Genomic DNA, 19,664 nt, shown 5'->3' with positions numbered 1-19,664 from the left:
TCTATTGCACGAAAAGAGTATGAAAGAAGTAAAGAAATTTTCTAAATGTTGCAGCCTCCTAATTATAGATGTGGTGCGTTTCACACCGATAACTAGGACTCTATTGACACGACTTCATAGACTCCCTAGGACTCTTGAACTCTGGGCTCTGATACCAAGTTTGTCACGTTCCGAGCCTACACCCTGGGCGGGACTGGCACTCGAGAACCATTGTCGGCCCCAAGCGAACCCTTGGCCTGACTTCACTTATAGCGAAAGGCATAAATAATAGGAAACAGTCCCAAAGGACAACTCATGCAATATCTTAAAGAAATAATAAACTAGCCGAAACGGCAACTTAAGTCTTAACATCAACAACTGAAAGTGGAAACACAATAGAACTATAATTGATTTGTCTATGAAGCCTCTAAAACAAAGAGGGATGTCGGGACAAGACCCCAGATCAACCTAACAACTAAAGTACTAAATCAATGATAAAGAGGTCCTCCGGATAGCAAGAAGGCTCACCAACTGACTCTGAGTGCTCAACTGGATCAACGAAGTGCTGGATGTTGATCCTAGTTACCTGTTTTTGCATTATAAAACGATGCAGGCAAAATGGCATCAGTACATTGAATGTACGAGTATGTGAGGGGAAAACTAAACATGACATAAGCTTGAAACAAATCTGAAAAGAACACTTACCTTAACTTGACTCAATTCATGAATACTCAACTCAAATGCAAAGTGAAAACAACAATAAGGCTGCAGTTTATACAAAGCGTTTAAAACGGTAGATGACAACTCAATGTATTAAAGAAATACAATAGCAGCTCAGTTTACATATAAAGTAATATAATACTGTGGGAGTGTCTCTAACCGACAACTACCACTATGAGCCTAAGTGATGATACAACGTCTCACCCACACTGCCAGAACTATCCTATACCTTGCCGTGATATAGAATGCCTCAAATAAGTTCTACGCTAAAATTCACTAAGGAATCATCTAAAAAGTATTATCCTTTCTACCTATGATGACTACATGGTTTATGGAAACTTGAGTTATTATGAACTCGTCCCCATATCGGTGCTCAATACTATTCCCAAAATATACTAAACTCATATGTTTTAAAAATAAAACTCTTTCTGTGATTTGAGAAAATTACTCAAAAACTAGATCAAAGGCTCTTTGGAAATTAGTGTTTCCTCTCTTGTTTAAATGTGAAACATTTCAACTCTTAGGAATACTTAGTTCCCGTATAATCTTTGAAGAAATGAATTTTACTCTTACTCTTTACTCAACTCAAAACTCAAGTCTTAAAACAAAGTTAAAATGTTTGTAAAAGACTTTTGGAAGACTCTCTTAACTTGACTCTTAACTTTCGTTGAATTGAATTATGGATTCAAGGCTCATGATCTCATGTTTATGGATGATTTCGTAATGTTTAGATGTACCTTAAAGTGTAGAAATCGACTAGAAAAAATAGGTACATTGCTAGGGAACTAGAATGGAAAGAAGTAGGAAAAGGTGGAAGAATTGGCGCACTGGCGCTCTGAGAGGCGCGGGGCGACAGGAGGGCAACTTCAGAAGCTAGGGTGGGGCGCTCTGGCTGGCGCGGCGCCCCATGGCTCAAACTTCAGAAGTCCCTTTGGGGAGTTCTGAGAGGCGCGGCACCCTAGCCCCCTCCCTTGATTTTTGACGAATTTTCTTGCTCGTTTTCCAACTCTAAACCCTCTAAATTCAATTGGTTCTTTCCCCAAACACTTAGAATCGACTAATTCAACAAAATGTGTAAGATTATACTCAAACCAACACCTTATTTCATGAATCAAACTCAAGAAACTTCAACAACAAAACCCACAAGAACTTAAACAAATTTCATCAAGAACTCATAATCTTTTCTTACAAAAACACAATTTCGCTGAATTGAATTATGATTGGCGCGTGGGTGAACTAACCCAACGTTATGTGATCTCACATACCTCGTAGGGATCACCCCTTGACGAAATCCACGACCTTAGCTTCAAGAACTTGACGATTCCTTGCTTTCCCTTCTCTTTTCTCCTCTTCTTTTCTCTTCTCTCAAAACTCTAACTCAAATTTCAAAAGCGTAAACTGACCAAATTCAGTTTAGACCCCTATTTAATTACCAAAAACGAAATAACTTAATTGGGTATGGAAAATACGAAAATACCCTTCCAATATCCGGTTTTAATTTTTCTTATCTAGACAACCCAACTTCAAATGGACATATCTCACTCATACGAACTCAGAATCGAGAAAACTCAGCGGCGTTGGAAAGATAATTCAAAGATCTTTCCTACGGTATCTAGTAGAACACCTAACTCATCCTGAACTAGGAGTTATGGTCATTTGAAGTTGACAAAAACTCAAACTTGACATAACTTGACCAACTTTTCCAGATTTTTCATTCTTTCCAAAAATGCCTCTTTCTAATTCTAGCTCTTTCTAGTTCTTTCAAATAGCGAGGTGTTACAAAAATATGTGCAAATTATTTATCTTCAAGACCCTCAAGGATTCACTTCAACCAATGTTAAGCCTTGTTGTAGCAAAATGACCAGATAACTCAAAAGATTTCAGATTTAGATATTCAGCAATATCCAATTCTTCCAAAGAATAACTAGAATAAGGGAAGTGTTCAAGAGTTGGTGCTTGGATCTTAACACCTTGTTCCCTCTCTATCGTAATGCTAAGTGACCTAATCTTTCGAAGATTCCGCACCTCAAACTTTTAAAAAATACACCAGATTACAATTCCTCAGCACCAGTTCTCGTAAATATTTTGCTGTCAACATTTTATAAATATTGAAGGATGAATGATATCCTAAATTTCTGTAGACTACATCTCTTACACCATTTTGAAGAGCAATCAAACCACTTATCAATCAAAAAGAAAAAGTAACCAGTAGGTGTTGCAATGTCGATAAAAAGTTCAAACTTGTCAATAGGAATTTTCTCATCCCAGTATCGCTTCATAATTATATCCACTCTATCGGTGTCAATTTTACCTTTAGATCTACTTATACTAAGGAAAAAAGAAATGCAGATTTAGAAAGCGGCACAAGCAGGGACATTCCATACACAGTCTACATTTAACATGTAGCAAAGATAACTTTGGTTAGATACGGTTGTCTTAGTTAATTCAAAAGACAAGCTACTTTTCACTACCAAACTACATGTAAGCTAGTACCAACTTTGAACACCATATATCCGAAGTTATACAAAACAGTACACATGCAAAAAAAAAAACAGACAAGTTAAATGATGGCATCAAAATCGAGTATCCATTCAAATAATGAACAAACTTTAACTTGTTCTGTTTTCCTGTTATACCCCTGACTGGAAGTGAAGGAGCATATAGGAAAAACAAAAATGCAATTGATATAGAGTTCTATTTTTACAGTCTTAATTATGTTACTCTCTTGCTCTAATAGCAAGCTAAACAAGCACATTCCACCAAGTACTTGCTAACTCCCATCAGCGTAGGGTAACTTTGCCACCAACATTTACGTAGATCAGAAGAAATCATCTAGCACCTTTTCTTCCGGCTGAGATTTAGAACCTGTAATGTACCAGATTTAGCTATAATGATCAAGAAAACAACTTCATGAAAACCATTGTCCAAAATGTGAAGGATTAAAAGAATCCTATGTGACATTAGAAATAGAGTAGGGTATGAACTGCCAAAAGATTCGTTAATAACATCAAATTGAGCACTGAAGCAGGATTCTAGAAATACGAAAGACAAAACATATAGACATCATCATTAGAAAATATGGTTGCACTTCAAGCCCAGTAAGAAGAATCACAAGCACAATAAAAACAATATCTGGATTTATCAGCAACAGATACGCTCCAGTAAATCTGAGTAGTATAGCTAAAGGCAGAACCATATAACATATCGACATCATCATTAGAAAATTTGTGCTGGAAAAAAAAGAGATACATCTAAAATCTATGAAAAGAAAGCATAAATCTAAACATGGAAGGAAGTCACACACTACCAGAACTAAGGAAGACTGATAAACAATTGTACCAGAATCGAGGAGATTGACTCGTGTAAAAATGAAATCAGGACGAGTCAGCAGCCTACTAGAAGGAAAGCACACCCTATCAGAAGCAAGGAAGATTGATTTGCCTCAAGGAAGAATGACTTTTCTAAAGATGGAAACAAGTTAGCCACATACCACAAGGAAAAAGAGCACACACTTATCCTAGTCACTATTTCATCTTGTAAAAAGATTGTCTTCAATATAGTTAACTAGTGCTTAGAAAAAGAAAAGAAAATGAGGTATTAGAAAACTATACGAATAGAGGATGTGACCAACAAGTGAATTGTAATCTTCCATGTCAAGGAGTTCACAACAGGCTATATGTCTAATCAGAAACATTCAAGCTCTAAAGAAACCATGGGGACTGGATTAGGCACCACATCGGTGATTCGAACAAGTACAAAAATCTTTGTGTCAACTATGTCTTTTATCTCTTTATGCCTTATATAATATGTTGTTTTATCTAATTGTCTATATCGTAGGGTAGTCGACTTGAAAAAATCAACAAATGTATATATTTGTGTCCTGAAATAAACAATACTTATAGCAAGAGAACCACATTTGCACATACTAAAATGTCTTGCTCAGATATAGATATTCTAGTCGAAGTAACAGATCAACACAAACAAGATGATGAGAAGGCAGAGAAGTTACCAGTGCTATCCACACAACTTTCCTTTTTGAATGCGTCTTGAATGCATACTCCTTTCGTAAGCTGATATGATTATCAAATTGATCATTCTGGTAATTGTAAACCTCAAATGGAAAAAGAAAGCATCATAGGAAAGAAAAGTACAATTCATCAATTAGCTATACCTTTTCCTTGATTGATTCAATACGATGCAACAACTCTTTTCCACTTCTTTTTTGCGAGCCACGCAAAATACAAATGCCAACATTCAAAATCTTTTCAATGTCAGCACGAGAAGCAACAGATGTGCAGATGTTTAAAAGCTTCAGAGCATGTGGAACCAAATCCATCCTTGAATCACAATATCGACATAAATACTGTGCATCCAAATTGATGCTTCCTCCGACTGTCCCAGCCATGTAAGCTCGTAGAGCACAATCTAGATGGGAAATATGTCCACATATGTAGCCATCTACTGTTGCTTCACATCGAATGTAACTGTACACATCATAGTCTGAAGTGATAGTTTTACAGCAAAGGATGCAACAACAGTCTCGGCAAAAACCAGGATCACTGCAACATATATCACAAAGCATGGCCGGAAAAGGATTTTCTAATGTTAAACTGCTACAGATTCTGTTACCAGCCTTACAAGTAATGGCTCTTATAGGAGAATCAGATAGTAAAGACTGCAATTCTGTTCCTGAAGATGTAGTCCTCTCTTTCATATCTGAGTCAAAATCAATATCTAATTAAAAAGAAAACAAATTTGGCATCAGGTCAATAAGAAGACGTGGTAAGTTTTTTTTTAATTGATGCAAACAACCGAATAAATAGCTACATGTTATATACCAAAGAGCCCTGTCGAAGCTAACCTTTCGAGCTTGGCGACTGCTTCGAAGGAATCATCCAACTAAATGAGGCAAAGAATTGGTTTATATCCATGCCAAGATACTCAGTCTGGAGATACTTTTTAACTGAAATCTTACTTCGAAAAGCATTTTTCTTTCCACCTAAATGCTTCGGAAGATACAGATATCTATCTATAAAGGTGCCTGAACTTGTAACTCTTTTCCCTACCCGCCAGCCCCACTTATCACCAGCATTTGGCCAATCTACAGGAGCATATGGTAAGCCTTCTCCAGAGTCATACTCAGAAACTGGATAAAGTTGAAGCCCAATTTCATTGATTCTAGAAGCACTCCCATTATATACAATACGTGCACGACTCTCCCCAATCTCCTCATTGGCGGACATTTAGCTGGAAATCTCTAACTCTGTTGATACTAATGAAAGTCTGAAACCATAGAAAAATAAAGAAACGTCAGAAGTCCACAGTAGAAAGCAAACCATTTTTGTCTATAAAATATTGGAGAAAAAAACAACTAAAGGAGAAACTCCAAAAGTTGGGAATATTCTCCAGGAAAACAAGATAGCTAATTTTCGACCTAAAGAAGTTATGCTTCAGATGAAGATAAAGGTAAAACCTTTCGGCATGAGCTACAAAAACACTCTCCTCCCAAGGAAAAAATGAAACACAAAAAAATATCAATGCTGATCAGCAGAATGTTTGTATATAATGCAACATGCTTGACATAAATACCTAAAGTTCAAAGCCACCTTTGGTGTGAAACTTTTACTAAGATACATAGAACATTAATTTTGAAGAACTTGGTAAGCAACAAAAAAATTTAACAAATATTTTCAAAACTAGAAACTTAAAACTAGTAAAGAAAATAGAATCTGAAACAGATGAAAAATAATAAACAAAATATTTTCTCAAAGAAGAAAATTGAACCCACTGAATGCACAATATTTTCTTAAGGAAATTAGTCCCCTCAAGTACTCGAGGTTAATGGAATATATCCTCTCATAATAGAATAATCTTACTCACCAGTGTATCGATACTTAAAACCATGGTGTCAGCAAACCACTCAGCAATAGTAAAGTACACATAGAATACTAGATTTAATAGAAAAGAAAGAAGTTCAAAAATTTGTTATTGAAAAATAAGAGGAACCCCTCTATTTTATTTTTTTTGGTGAACGAAACTTTTCATTTCAAAACCAAAGTGAACCATTACAAAACTAAATAGGTGCAGACCACCTATTTCTCGATCCTGCTAACCACATCCATCAATACATGTCCTACTAAATATATAAAAGAAAATATACGCTATGTATAGGAGAAACAATCTATCTCAAAACTATTCAACGACTGCTATGACAATAGATGGTAGTGTGAATAAGTTCTTATTGTGCCTTATCAGAAAGGCCACAATCCTTCAGAAAAGTCGTAACTTTTCATAAAAATCACAACTGTTCAAAAAAGTCACAATTCTTCATAAAAGTCAAAAGTCAAAACTCTTTATAAAAGTCACAACTCTTCAATTTCATTCACATCTTTTAAAACCTAACAATTACTCGTGGCATCAGATAAATTGTGGCCTTGAAGGGTTCTTTTTAAGTAGACCCCACAACATACAAGTCCTATTATGGTCTCAAATCCTTTTGGTAGGTACAAATTTAATGTTCTCATGAGTTCAGAAAGCAGAATAAAAAAATAAATCTCCTTTCAAAAATGCACAAACAATCTCTGTCAAAAATTATACAACACATTTTTGGTTTCATCCCACTAATGTTATGTTTTCAAGTTACTTCACCCCTAATTTTTTAGAAATGTTAGTTAGCAATTAGCACTATTATTTTAGCCTATATATTATATTAAACTTATTAAGTACTATTTATAGAAGACAATTCCATTTAGAATAGGTAGTTCGCAGTTAGCACTATTATTAAGTGGTGGAACTAGGTATTGGCAATGTTGTAAATTGGATCCCCTTTGTTAAAAAATTATACTGTGTAACTAAGGCAAACATAATCTTTCTAGTTATATGTAAATTGTTAAATCTCCTTTGACATAAGGGAAGATACTAGTGTAGTGGCAAATGGAGTTCAAAATTTATTTTAGATCATATATTTAAATCTTAGGTATACATTCTAGTATTTATCTCAAAAATTATTTTTTGAATCTCCTTCCGCCACTACTATAATTTCACCGAGAGTCCTGTTTAATCCATCTATCAACTCTAGATTAACTATTTATAAATAGCAACCGATACATTATGCTTCCATGTTACATTTCATCATACAAAGAAATTAATTAACATTTGCACCTAACTCGAAAAGTTATCCATTTCCCACGACCATGTATATAGACAATAACTTTCTTATACAAATTTTGGGGACTCTAAATATCCATTCTTCGACACTACAAAAGCTAGCTTTTAATGTAGGAGAGCCTCAACGGCTCCACACTAGGTAGTTTTCACTCTACCACAAGTAGGTAGCTTTTTTAGAGGTAGCCCTTTTCAATTTGGGTGGTCAGCGCCTTCCTGGAATGGTGGACACGGAGGGTGATGGATATGATTCTCATATCATCGATACAATCAAGGAAAACATGGAATTAACATAGAGTAAAAAACACAATAAAAATGCTTCTAACACAAATGAGTATATCTTCCTACTTTAAGAAAAAAAAACATAATAAATCATTATCATATATAGTAAGGACGTGTATATCAATTAACATGGGAATCTCTAATTGAATTTGGGTAGATACCTGAGGAGATTAAGGACTTGAATAAACTCGATCTGCTGGTAATCCTAAACGAAGGCGAAAAATTAAAAATTCAATAGAAAAGGAAAAAGGGAAATCAAAACCCTAAAACCTTGTGAAATACAAAGGTTGTAATAAGTATTATTTTTAGTATTTAAGAACTTTTATACTCTTCATGTCTGAGTTGGTACACACCTGTCACATTCCTTAACGAGCAATAAAGAAAAGAGTAATTTTACTGGTTAAAGCATAAATACCCCCCTAGACTATGACCGAAATCTTAGAAACACAGCTTAACTAAACTAAGGTCCTATTACCCCCTCCCCCCCCCCCTCCGAATTCATTTTTTTGTAATTTTGTACACCTTTTGTCTTACGTGGCACACTCCGTGACTCCACGCAATTGAAGCGCGTGGGAGATATTAGGATTCTATGTAAGCCAAAAAGGTGTACAAATTTACAAAAAATAAAATGGGTTCAGGGGGGTAATATGACCTTAGTTTAAATAATTAAATTTTATTTTTCAAATTTAATATAACCTTATCATTGCATTTGTACATCCAAACAGCACATGTGTAATTGTATTGTAATTACATTGTGGCAAACAAGCAGGTAGGTGTAATTACTGGGTTGTGTAATTACTGTGTTGACATTTAGAGTTTTTGGCCAAAAACATCCTTAAACTATACCCCAAAATTAAACTATATCTTTAAAGTATCATTCTTAGCAGAAAACATCCTTCAAATAGTTAAACGTGAACAGTTTTCATCCTTCTGTTAGATATCATCAAAAAACTAATGGATCCTACAGAAACATGAGCAGTTCACATGACCATCAACAAAGTTTTACTGCATAATTTCATTACCTGTTGTAAGAAGTTCCTGAAAAAAACATATTAAAAATCTTAGACACTATTGCTTACCGAAACAAAAAATATTTGGAAGGTGTGGGGATACATGATCTGTTATTTTTCTCATTAGTAACGGAAAGAAGTTGGAACTTGATTATCTTTACATTTTTCATAGTCAAACTATATTTAGATCAATAATTTTTTTGGCCAATCTGATATTGAAGTGATCAAAATATTGATTATGTCTCGCATTTGAGTCATTCTACATTAGTAGAAGCGGAAGTCTCCAACAAACGCCGTTTCTAGCATATTATGTTGAGAAGAAACATATTTCTATTAATAAAAAAAATAAAAAAAAATATTTCAACTAATAATATTTTTAATATCAAATTACATGAAGAAAAAAAAGCTTCCAAATTAAAAGATTTTGCATAATGCTAAACTCAATTACCAAAAAAGTACACGATTAGTATTTTTGGCATATCTAAGAATAATAATTGCTAATGGATGACTTAATTTTTGTGGGATTTGTTAGTTTTCTAATAAATTCAAGCAGAAGGATGAAAATTGTCCACTTTTAAATACTTGAAGGATGTTTTCTGCTAAGAATGATTCTTTAAAGATGTAATTTAAGTTTGAGGTACATTTTAAGGATGATTTTGGCCAAAAACTCTTGCAATTTACTATCCTAGTAATCATATCAATTCCAATTATCATATGACTTTCCAAACAAACCCAAAGTGTGAAGAGTGAAGACAAGATAGGAATTGGAATGCGTTTTGATTTTCTCTCACAAAAGATTTGGTTTGATGTTAGTACATATGGTTTGTCATTTATATATTTTCTATTTAAATTGCTTCATAAGTTAAATTCCATAAATGGACATATAAGAATATTTTTTTCATCAAAATCATAGAATTATTTTTCTAATAGTAAAATCATAATATTTTAAACCATTTTTTAATATTTAATCTAATATCTACCAAACTCGATTAAAAGAGGATAGACAAGACTTGACCCCAAAAGAATTAAGGAAAAATGACATGGTAAACCTCTCAAACTCGAAATTTAGAGCTGATATATCATTTGTTACAAAAGTGACTCATATACACTTCTATTATTACATAAATAGGTATATTTTAGAGCTCATATATCATTTGGTACAAATTAATTTTATTTTATGTTTTCGATATATTATTAAAAAAATAAAATCTATATAGGTATATTTGAAACTTTCATAAAGTTAAGAGGTATATTTGATTATTTCCCAAAGTTAAGAGGTACATTTGATCTTCCTCAACTATGAGTTTTTTTTTTTACCTTCTTTAATTCAATGAATAATTCGTTTTTATTATCTTAATGATCAAATTATTTCTACACTCATCTTCATATAAAATTTATGGAAAATGGTCAAATATACCCTTGTACTATTGAAAATAGTCTATAGATACCATTCGTTATACTTTTGGATCAAACATACCCCTACCACTATACTTTGGCACATGTATACCCCTAATTTTAACAAAAGGACATATATCAACTTAAGAATCAAATAACCCACCTCCAATTTCAAATACCCAATTCCTTTGCAATCCACCCATTTAACCCATTTTCTTTGATGACCCACCTTGAACCAAACCCATTTTCATAAGTCATCTTCTCTATCTAAAAACTCAAGGAGGAAGTGCTTGCGGTGCACTAAACTTGCGGGAGTTCGGGGAAGGGCTAGTTATACTGTACAAGTTAACTACAAGAACTTCTCCTCATCATTGATTCACTAGCTGAAAACTCATCTCTATCTATTAATATTTCTTTTCTCCATCTAACTTTGAAGCAAAAACTAAGAAAATTAGTGTAGTGAAATTGGGAATGTAGAGCAAATAACTGCATTATTACTGTCAGTTGTCTTATCCACTTTGATGCAAAAATTTCCCTAAAAAATACAATTAGCAAAATTGAAAAATCAGCAAAGAGTTCGTCATAAAATTTCATGTGATCTTCGTGCCATTATTCAATTAGATGGTATAAGCTTTTCACTTCTTCCTTGAGTTTCAAGGTGAGCTTTGGTCGTGGTTGAGTGCTGATTTTAATGGAAATATGGAAATGGATTTGTTTTTTTTTAATCTAAGGAGAAACCAAATCTAAAATATCAAATGTCAGAAATCAGATCCGATTAAAAGCAGTCCGAAACTGGAATGATTAAGGCCCGGAGATCTGGATTCAGAAATCGATAACCAAAAGCAAACTTTGTCGAGTGTGCATTGTGTTTTTGCCTTCGTTCATAGGACCTTCGATCAATATCAAAACTCAGCACATTACCCCAAACAACAACAGCTACTAAACATGATTTTTTACTGAAAATATGAATAGTTGTTTAATCGAAGTAAACAAAAGAGAAGATTTTGGATTTGGTTCAATGTGGGTCACCAGAGGAAATGGGTGGGTTTTAAAGGAATTGAGTATTTAAAATTGTAGGTGGTTATTTGATTCTTAAGTTGGCATGTGTCCCTCCATTAAAATTGGGGGTATATATGTGTCAAAGTATAACGGTAGGGGTATATTTGATCCAAAAGTATAACAAAGGGTATATATAGACTATTTCCAATAGTACAAGGGTATATTTGACACTTTTCCGTAAAATTTATCATAGATTCCCCCTTTTTTGCAGATACAAAAAAATAACTTACAATGTAGCCTCAAAAGAACAATCTTAAATTATTTTGTTCTTTTTCCATTCACGTTTCTTTCTTTTTATTACTCATATTTTCAAACTAAAAATTAAAGGAAAAAGGATCGGATATAACCCTCAACTTTACAATTTATAGTTGATATATCCCTTGTTTCAAAAGTAACTTACATATATTCTTACCATTACAAAAATGACTCAGACATACTCTTTTTTTCTAATGAAAGCGAAAAAATAGTATTAAATTATTTTTTTTTGTATTTATTTTATGAAATTGAAATCCATGAAGGTATATATGACACTTTTGCAAAGTTAAGGGGTACATTGGAATGGAGTGATAAGTAAAACGTATAGAGAAAAATTAGGTGTCGTTAAAAAAATGAAAAGAGTTTTAAAAAATTATGGAAGATCACTAATGAATAGAGAATTTTGGACTCATTTTAGTCTTCTAGTATACCAAAAGTAGTGTTCTCAATGTCCATTTACATCTTATTCTGATCAAAATGTATTTGTATTTCAGTTATGAGACCATAAGCATGGAGATATAGGAGATCAAAAGCAGTCAAAAGACTTGAAGAAATATGCAAGGGCGACACTGAGCGTCACCCAAGTTGACTCGGCGCATCGCCAAAGGTTACAATTCTTAACCCTCAAGTTCATCTCAGTTTGGCAATATCAAGGAGAAGACGGTGTGTCATTGAAGTGATTCGGCGATGGTCATTGGTGTTGCTGAATGTAATACGCACCTGAAAGAAAAATCAAAGTTGAAAAGTCTGAGTGGAGATGAAATCTACCATTTAGCGCATAACCCGACGTGCTTGATTGTCCCGACTTAGTTCACTGAAATAACACTATAACGATCCATCCCGATCGCTACTAATAGGGCAATGGTGAAAGAATTTGGGTCAGAAAGCTTTTCGGATAGTGACTCAAAAATTTTAGGGTAGGTCAACCTCAGAAGGAATTTGAACTAGGTGCACTCTAGGACCGTCTGATAATGGGTGGGGTTAAATGTCTAGGCTTGGTGGAAGTTTTCTTGTAGACAAGACAATAAGGAACCCATAGGGCTTCATAGAATCGAATTCGAGTGAGTAAAACTTCAAAAATCAAATTTGGCGTGAAAGGGGTCGTTCGGGATGTCAAGGGAAAGATGTGTGCTGTCAAAAATGGGATTTTAAGGATTTTTTATTCTTTGAAGTTCGCATAGTCCTCTATAGAGGGAGGCGTCCTCTATAGTGGGTGTGTGCAGGCACTATAGCAGGGTTAGTTCTGTTATAGCGGAGTAAAACAGGATTTTATGCAGAAACAACTCTAAAACCTCCTATTTTTTGCACTTTTGTTCTTGGAATTGGGAGGGGAAATTTAGGGTTGTTTGCACTCAATTTCCCTTGAAATTCTTTGGTAAAGGTAAGTTTGTTACTCCCAAAACTTGTAAATTGATTCTTAAGCCTTAGAATAATTTATTACTCTTGAGGGAGGGTTTTGGCATGGTTTCATGATGGAAAAAACCCCAAGTTGGCGAGGATGATCATGAAATGGCTTGGGGTTAGGATTTGGGTAAGATCCGGATATTATTAGGTCATTTTTTTTATTAATTGTTACATGTATTTACTATTTTAGATCAAGAACAAGCCAATGCATTTTAAAAGGGGAAAGCTCGAGTTCTTTAGAGTTTCCAAGAGGCTTAATTCGAGGTACGTGATGGTTACATATTTTTTGGTATATGTATGTATGCATGTCTACTGCTATATAGTATCATTGGTACAATGCATGTTAAGAAAAACATAAGGAAGCATACGAAATGACATCATGTTGATAATCTCATGCAATGGACATGTTTATGTGACTTGAGGCTTTCAAGTAGTGTTGTCCATTGTGTTTGTAATTTTTCATGATTATTTGTGATTGTTGGTTGACTTAAGTATCACACCGGTACAAAAATACTAATGGTTGGCTCGGATAACAGTTGGATCGGATATGACACCTGATATAATTATAAAATCTTATTGACTCGGGTACCATGTTGATACACTAACAGCTTGTATAAGGGTTTCATGAGAGGATTGGGTATGTGTTTATGGTTCCTTGAAAGGACAAAAAAATTGCATTCGTGATTATGTGGGACGTGCATCCACGTGTTTGTTGTTTCATGATGTTGTGACTAGGAGTCTATATATATATTGGTGATTGTAGTTGTATATTTTGAATTGTGTTACTATAATGTAGTAAATTGTTTAAACTCATATCTTGTACTGACCGTGTAATCCTACCAGTGGTTTGTGTACTGATAATGTCATGTTCTTCCCTTGTTAAGTACAAGACATCTTTCAACAGCTAAGATGAGACCTCAGTTAAGAGACATTTGACTTTAAATTCAAGGGTGAGCTACTTTTTCAGGTTGTGATGGATTCTTCTATCATCTCTTGTCTATTCTTTTGGACACAGACATTAGACTAGTAGATTATGTTTTCTAAGTTTTTGGGGGGTTGCATCCCCATTATTGATTACATTTAGAGATTTGGTACTACCACTTTAATTTCAGTTCTTAGGAATTTATTTTGCATGAACATTTGACTATTGATTGAGTTTATTCATTTCCTTAGTTGCTTTTAAACTATTTTCTTAATATTTATTTGATGTCTTGGTTTTAGAAATTACATGTTGGTTTAATTTTGGGTTAGTAGTTGGTTCTCCCACCTAGTGGTTTAGTGTGTGTCACTCACGATGGTCTAGGTCATGACAGACGCTGAGAGCAATTATGAAGAAATTTGTAAACGTATAAATATCTTTTTTAAGAGAGAGAAAAACACTTTTTACCATTTTGAATTTTCTAGTACTCTCTGCAAAAACTTTACTATTGAGGATTAAGCTTGTACTTGAAGGTTGTATAGAACCTTCTTGAGATTGAAGGTCTTTGGGATTGAAATATTAGAATTTCGAATCAAGTTGCTACAATGGATGAGAATTTTGGTATATTTATTTTACCTTTCGTTATTAATAGCTAATCTCTCTATTCTTAGGGTTGTGTATTGTATGAATGATTAACTTATAATTGGATTTTGTTTAATTGATTTAAAATGTTGAAATTATATGGGTTCAACTATTTCTTTATGTTTTCATCTATAATTTAAGGTTGCGAACTAATGTTGCTTGTGAAATATCATTAGTGATAATGACCTGATATAATTCAATTGACAACTGAAGCTTGAAATAATTTTGTTGAACTAAAGTCTTAGATTGATTTTAGTGCATTACGTGTTAGAAATTGATAAAACCCACATTGTGATAGTTGATTGCTAGATAGTTATCATTACTTATAATCTAGTTTACTCATTAATATTCAACAGAATTTAGCAATTAGTAATACCCAAGTTACAAAAGTATAATTCATACCAACACACTCCTAAGAGTCTTCAATTTTAACAACCGTATTCATTGTTATTTAAAAATGCACTCCAGAACCCTAAAAATTTTCAAATATGATACCAAATTAAAAATTTGGGTACACAATAATTTTTAAAAACTTGAATACAGTCGGGCTAATGTCACTCAACCATAGTTGGAAGACTCCCGCTACGGCGGTGCCGCTATGGTGCCAGCATGGTTGCTATAGCCGGCTGACGGGAATCAGACCCTAGTGAAATACGAGGTATTTTATTTTCCTCCCATTTCCAGGAAAAAAATTGAGGAGGGCTGCTCAAAAAATCATCCTAAGACACTCATGGCACAGGAGAAATGGAGGGGAGAATTTTCTGCGCAAAGGAGATGAAAACCCAAGGAATTTTGATCCTAGTTCGTCACGAATTACTCTCACGAAGCCGAAATCTCTTAGAAAAGGTTCATCAACAATTTCTTAGCACCCAAGTAGGCTAGGATTTTCTTAACTTAGTAATTAAACATGTATTTACTTGCATTATATCTTGTGAATTGTAGAAGATTTCATGTATAGGCCTTGGGACACAGAGTCTGAAGGATAAAATATGTGCCTAGTTGGGGTTAGGCTGATGATGGATTTTACTGTACGGACTCCATAATAACAATGGGAAATAAAAGCAGAAACCATAGTGTCTTATCGACTCAATTTTAAGATAAAGATAGCAAATGGCCTATTCAGCTTTCATATCAGGGCACAAGCATAGCAGTTTGAAACAAGATAAAGAGAAGCAAGTTAGTGAAGCAGTTACTTCATCCCTAACCAGAGGTTTAGGGTTCGAGTTTTTCAGGGTACGAAGTCACTTTTGTTAGAGAGCATTTTACCTCCTCAATGTGGAATTTTTCGGAATCCAAATTTAATTGGATTTCAATGTAGATACCGGACACCGAGTGAAAAAAAAAAAAGCTTGTGAAGCACTAACTTGCACTCTTTTCTTAGCTAGTGCTTTGCTTGCCATACTCCACTACAATGAGACATGACGTACCGCATGCCCTTTCACAGGAAACACAACGTATCCATTTGTGGGCCTAACAATTTGACAAGAGAGAATTTCTCGAATGGTGAACACTCTCTCACTTTCGAATTTTAAGCTCGTGAGTGTGAGTTATTAAGGTAGCAAAAAGAGTTAGAGGTCCTAGGGAGGGATAAAAAAAACCTAACGACTCTTAAGTACCCTTTTTATTTATCCGAATATTTACCGGTCAGCGTAGATTTTTTATATCACTTTAGTATTTTGAATAGGTAAATACTAGTAAGGAGACTTACGGATTTCTCCCCAGTGAAAACGGATTTGCACCAATCAGAAGACTTACGGGTTTCTCCATAGTGAAAATGGATCTACAGCAACCAGGACTCTGGACGCAAATAATTTCCTTTATTCACAGCCTAAATATATCTTTGAGAAAAGTATAACGTTTCACTAACCCTGCATATTTTTACTACACCCATAATGGTGTATTTATACAATAGGATTAGAGTTATAAAGGAGAATAAACTAATGAACTATCAGTCTAATTAACACTCCTTATGAATGAACCCGATCCGATAGATATTTCCAACACCTACACTAAACTTGAACTTGAATCCAACTAGTTGATCTTATTTTTAGAAGAATTGAAAGACACAAAACAAAGTTGATTTAGATAATGCACATCATTCCTATTCCCAACTAAAGCAAAAGAGCAACCCATCAGTCACCATGTGTCATTTATTAAGCATAATATATCAAAGGGACAAACCCCTGATTCACTCCTGATAAATATTCTTATTCTTTTCCTGACCAACAATGCATCCTGCTTCTGCGTTTCAGGGGCAGTACGAGTAGACGTTTAGCTCAGTTGATTGGCTATGTGAACTTTTACTTTGTTGGTAGGGTTAAACAAATCTACTGTCCAACAGAAGATCAGCATCCTAAGTAGTATGCTTATTAAATAAGCACAAAAGATAATTTGCAAAAATCCTAATTTTTTTTCAAAAAAGGAGTCATACTTTATGAGGATATTCTTACAATTAGGAAACCTCAAGTCTCACTGCATCATTCTAATTGAACCTTGCTTTTGAACTAGTATTTGGCCCCATCTGCATTGCACTTCAAAGAAAAATATGTACAGGAACAATTGCAGCCGATCAAAAATAGAGTATGAGAAATTTCTCGAGGCTTGTGATAATGATCTTTGCTAGCATTTCTCTAAAGATCTCATGCATTTGCCGATTGAGATGGCAACCTAGGATGGTTATGTTCTCCTTCGTAAGTGACAATAAGCATCGAAGGTTCTTCCAAGCATCTCTCAACGTGCTTCCTGGCAGGACAGCCTCTCATGCTGCTACAGTTATAGTATCCCCTGCATAATCCAAGAAAAACTTTAGCTGAGTTTATGTTTTGCTTGAATCATAGAAATTGCACACCTCGGGGAGCTACCAGCGAACAAAAAAACCTAGTCGGTAAGGTAAGACTACACAAAGAAGCCAGTTCACATTCTCTAGTTTAGCAATTCTTTATCAACAAATGAACCATTACAACATCCCCTTTCAATTAGCAAAGACGTTAACAAAGCCGATTCAGTTAATCCTGATAAATTATCCAATCTGCTAAATATCCAGGGACTTGCTATCTCACCAGCCAAGTAAGATAAACAAGACACATTCAAGCAAAACAAAGGGGAAAACTTGAGCACGTTGGCATGTGGAAGATATATCTATGAGACAAAAAACAGCAGCAGAAACAAACATCAAGACGTGTAATATACTAAGAAGCAATCATGGCAAAACCTTTAGTAATTCCGTTCAAATTTACAGACAATAATGTTAATTCAGAATAATACCTAGGGTGCGGAAAACCTTTGATCGGTTTCTGTCCATATTTTCTCCAAGAATACTCATCCGGGGGAATATCGCTAGTTTGTTACTTATAGCAGGAACCTTGATTGAGCTCTTTACCCTGTGCTTCCTGTTAAAAGATAATCCAGCAAGTCTTTTTAAGTATGTAAAACATAGAAGTATCATAGAGGAACTGTATGATGCTTAAATTAAACTACGAACCTCTTCTTCGAGAAGTGACATCTTCCACTACTTCCACATTTCACACTTCCCTCCTCTCCCCTTCCGGAGCACCTTTTCTTATGTTGAAATGAGCTCTGATCGTTATTCCCCTCAACAGAATGGGGTTGCTGAGAGGAAGCATAGATCTATACTTAACATGGACAGAGCTCTAAGGTTTTGTGCCTTTGAAATACTGGGGTTTTTGTGTATCTACAATTGTGTATCTTCTCAATAGATTGCCCACAATGTGTTTGCATGGTAAATCTCCATTTGAGAAGTATGACCACCTCCCTCAACTCAGTCATCTCAAGGTATTTGGGTCCCTATGTTATGCCACTGATCCAAAGAAAGTTGACGAGTTTGCTCCGAGGGTTGTACCTGCTGTACATTTGGGATATTCTCAAACTCAAAAGGGCTATATACTCTATGATTTAGCATCTAAATCATTCTTTGTGAGTAGAGACACTAATTTTAAGGAAGAGGTGTTTTCTTTTAAGGAGCTCAAATCCTCTCCTGATCCCTTGTTACCAGGCCTATCCTTTCCAGATGAGTTATCCCTAGTTGATTCTTCATGCTCCATTGATACTGCAGTGTCTTCTGTGCCTAATGAGGACCCTTCATCTACTGTTGTTTAACCCCCCAGACCTCTTTTTCCTCTCAGGAGATCCTCTAGACCTTCCAGACCACCTATATGGTTACATGATTATGCTACTCCTAGCGCCAGGGGCGGCTCAACGTAATTGGGGGCCTAAAGCGAAATTTCAATTCGCGGCCTAAAATATAAATACACTTCATATACGTATTTATTCAAAAAAAAAAAAGTACACTATTAAGATGAAAATTATTAGTACTTAATATTGTTTTTTGAGTTACTAGTTTTAGGTAAGATTTTATCAACACAACATTGAAAAACATCCTTTAAGTGAGACAATTATTATATGCATTGTTAACATAATGATATATGTAATAAGTTGATAAATATTAAATAAAGATAAGAGTTAGAAGTTTAGAATCATAGAATTTGACTCAAAAAATTGATGACTTGGTATATCTCATTTTAATATGCTTAGAGTAATGCTTGAAACTAAAATTTAAAAAGAAATAAAAAATAATTCGTAATTCACTTTGTTCAACACTTTTCACTGTTAATTCTTATTTTTAACAAAGTACAAAAGATGTTAAAGTGGATAAAATAATTTATTTTTAAAAAAATTATACTTTTTATCATAAATAATTAATTTTTCTATAAAAATTTTAACACATAATTTATTCTTCACAAAAATTTGGGGCCCCCGAAATTTGGGGGCCTAAGGCGAAGGCCTTATTTTTGCAAGCATAGAGCCGGCCCTGCCTA

General features: G+C 34.4%; 1 protein-coding gene and 1 long non-coding RNA gene across 2 annotated transcripts; both read right to left on the bottom strand.

Moving 5' to 3' along the window:
- Positions 1-4,670: 4,670 nt before the first annotated feature.
- LOC125869658 (uncharacterized) lies at positions 4,671-5,942 on the bottom strand. Its single transcript, XM_049550113.1, has 3 exons — positions 5,561-5,942; positions 4,871-5,433; positions 4,671-4,769 (listed from the first exon to the last, which is right to left on the bottom strand). Exons 1-3 carry the CDS (start codon positions 5,940-5,942, stop codon positions 4,671-4,673), a joined length of 1,044 nt encoding a protein of 347 aa, XP_049406070.1.
- Positions 5,943-17,433: 11,491 nt separating this feature from the next.
- On the bottom strand, positions 17,434-18,843 carry LOC125870260 (uncharacterized). Its single transcript, XR_007446879.1, has 3 exons — positions 18,311-18,843; positions 18,094-18,218; positions 17,434-17,613 (listed from the first exon to the last, which is right to left on the bottom strand). It is a non-coding gene; the product is annotated as an uncharacterized LOC125870260 (long non-coding RNA).
- Between the last annotated feature and the right edge of the window lie 821 nt (positions 18,844-19,664).

The sequence above is a fragment of the Solanum stenotomum genome, chromosome 7 (assembly GCF_019186545.1).
Source record: "Solanum stenotomum isolate F172 chromosome 7, ASM1918654v1, whole genome shotgun sequence".
NCBI lineage: Eukaryota > Viridiplantae > Streptophyta > Magnoliopsida > Solanales > Solanaceae > Solanum > Solanum stenotomum.
The sequence above is the reverse complement of the archived record's forward strand: the minus strand, read 5'-3'. Positions and strand labels throughout refer to the sequence as shown.

Coding starts and splice junctions, on each gene's coding strand:
- LOC125869658 (XM_049550113.1), bottom strand. CDS start 5,942: ATGTCCGCCAATGAGGAGATTGGGGAGAGTCGTGCACGTATTGTATAT. Junction 5,434..5,560: donor GCAGTCGCCAAGCTCGAAAG/GTTAGCTTCGAC, acceptor CTTTTTAATTAG/ATATTGATTTTGACTCAGAT. Junction 4,770..4,870: donor TTGAATCAATCAAGGAAAAG/GTATAGCTAATT, acceptor TAATCATATCAG/CTTACGAAAGGAGTATGCAT.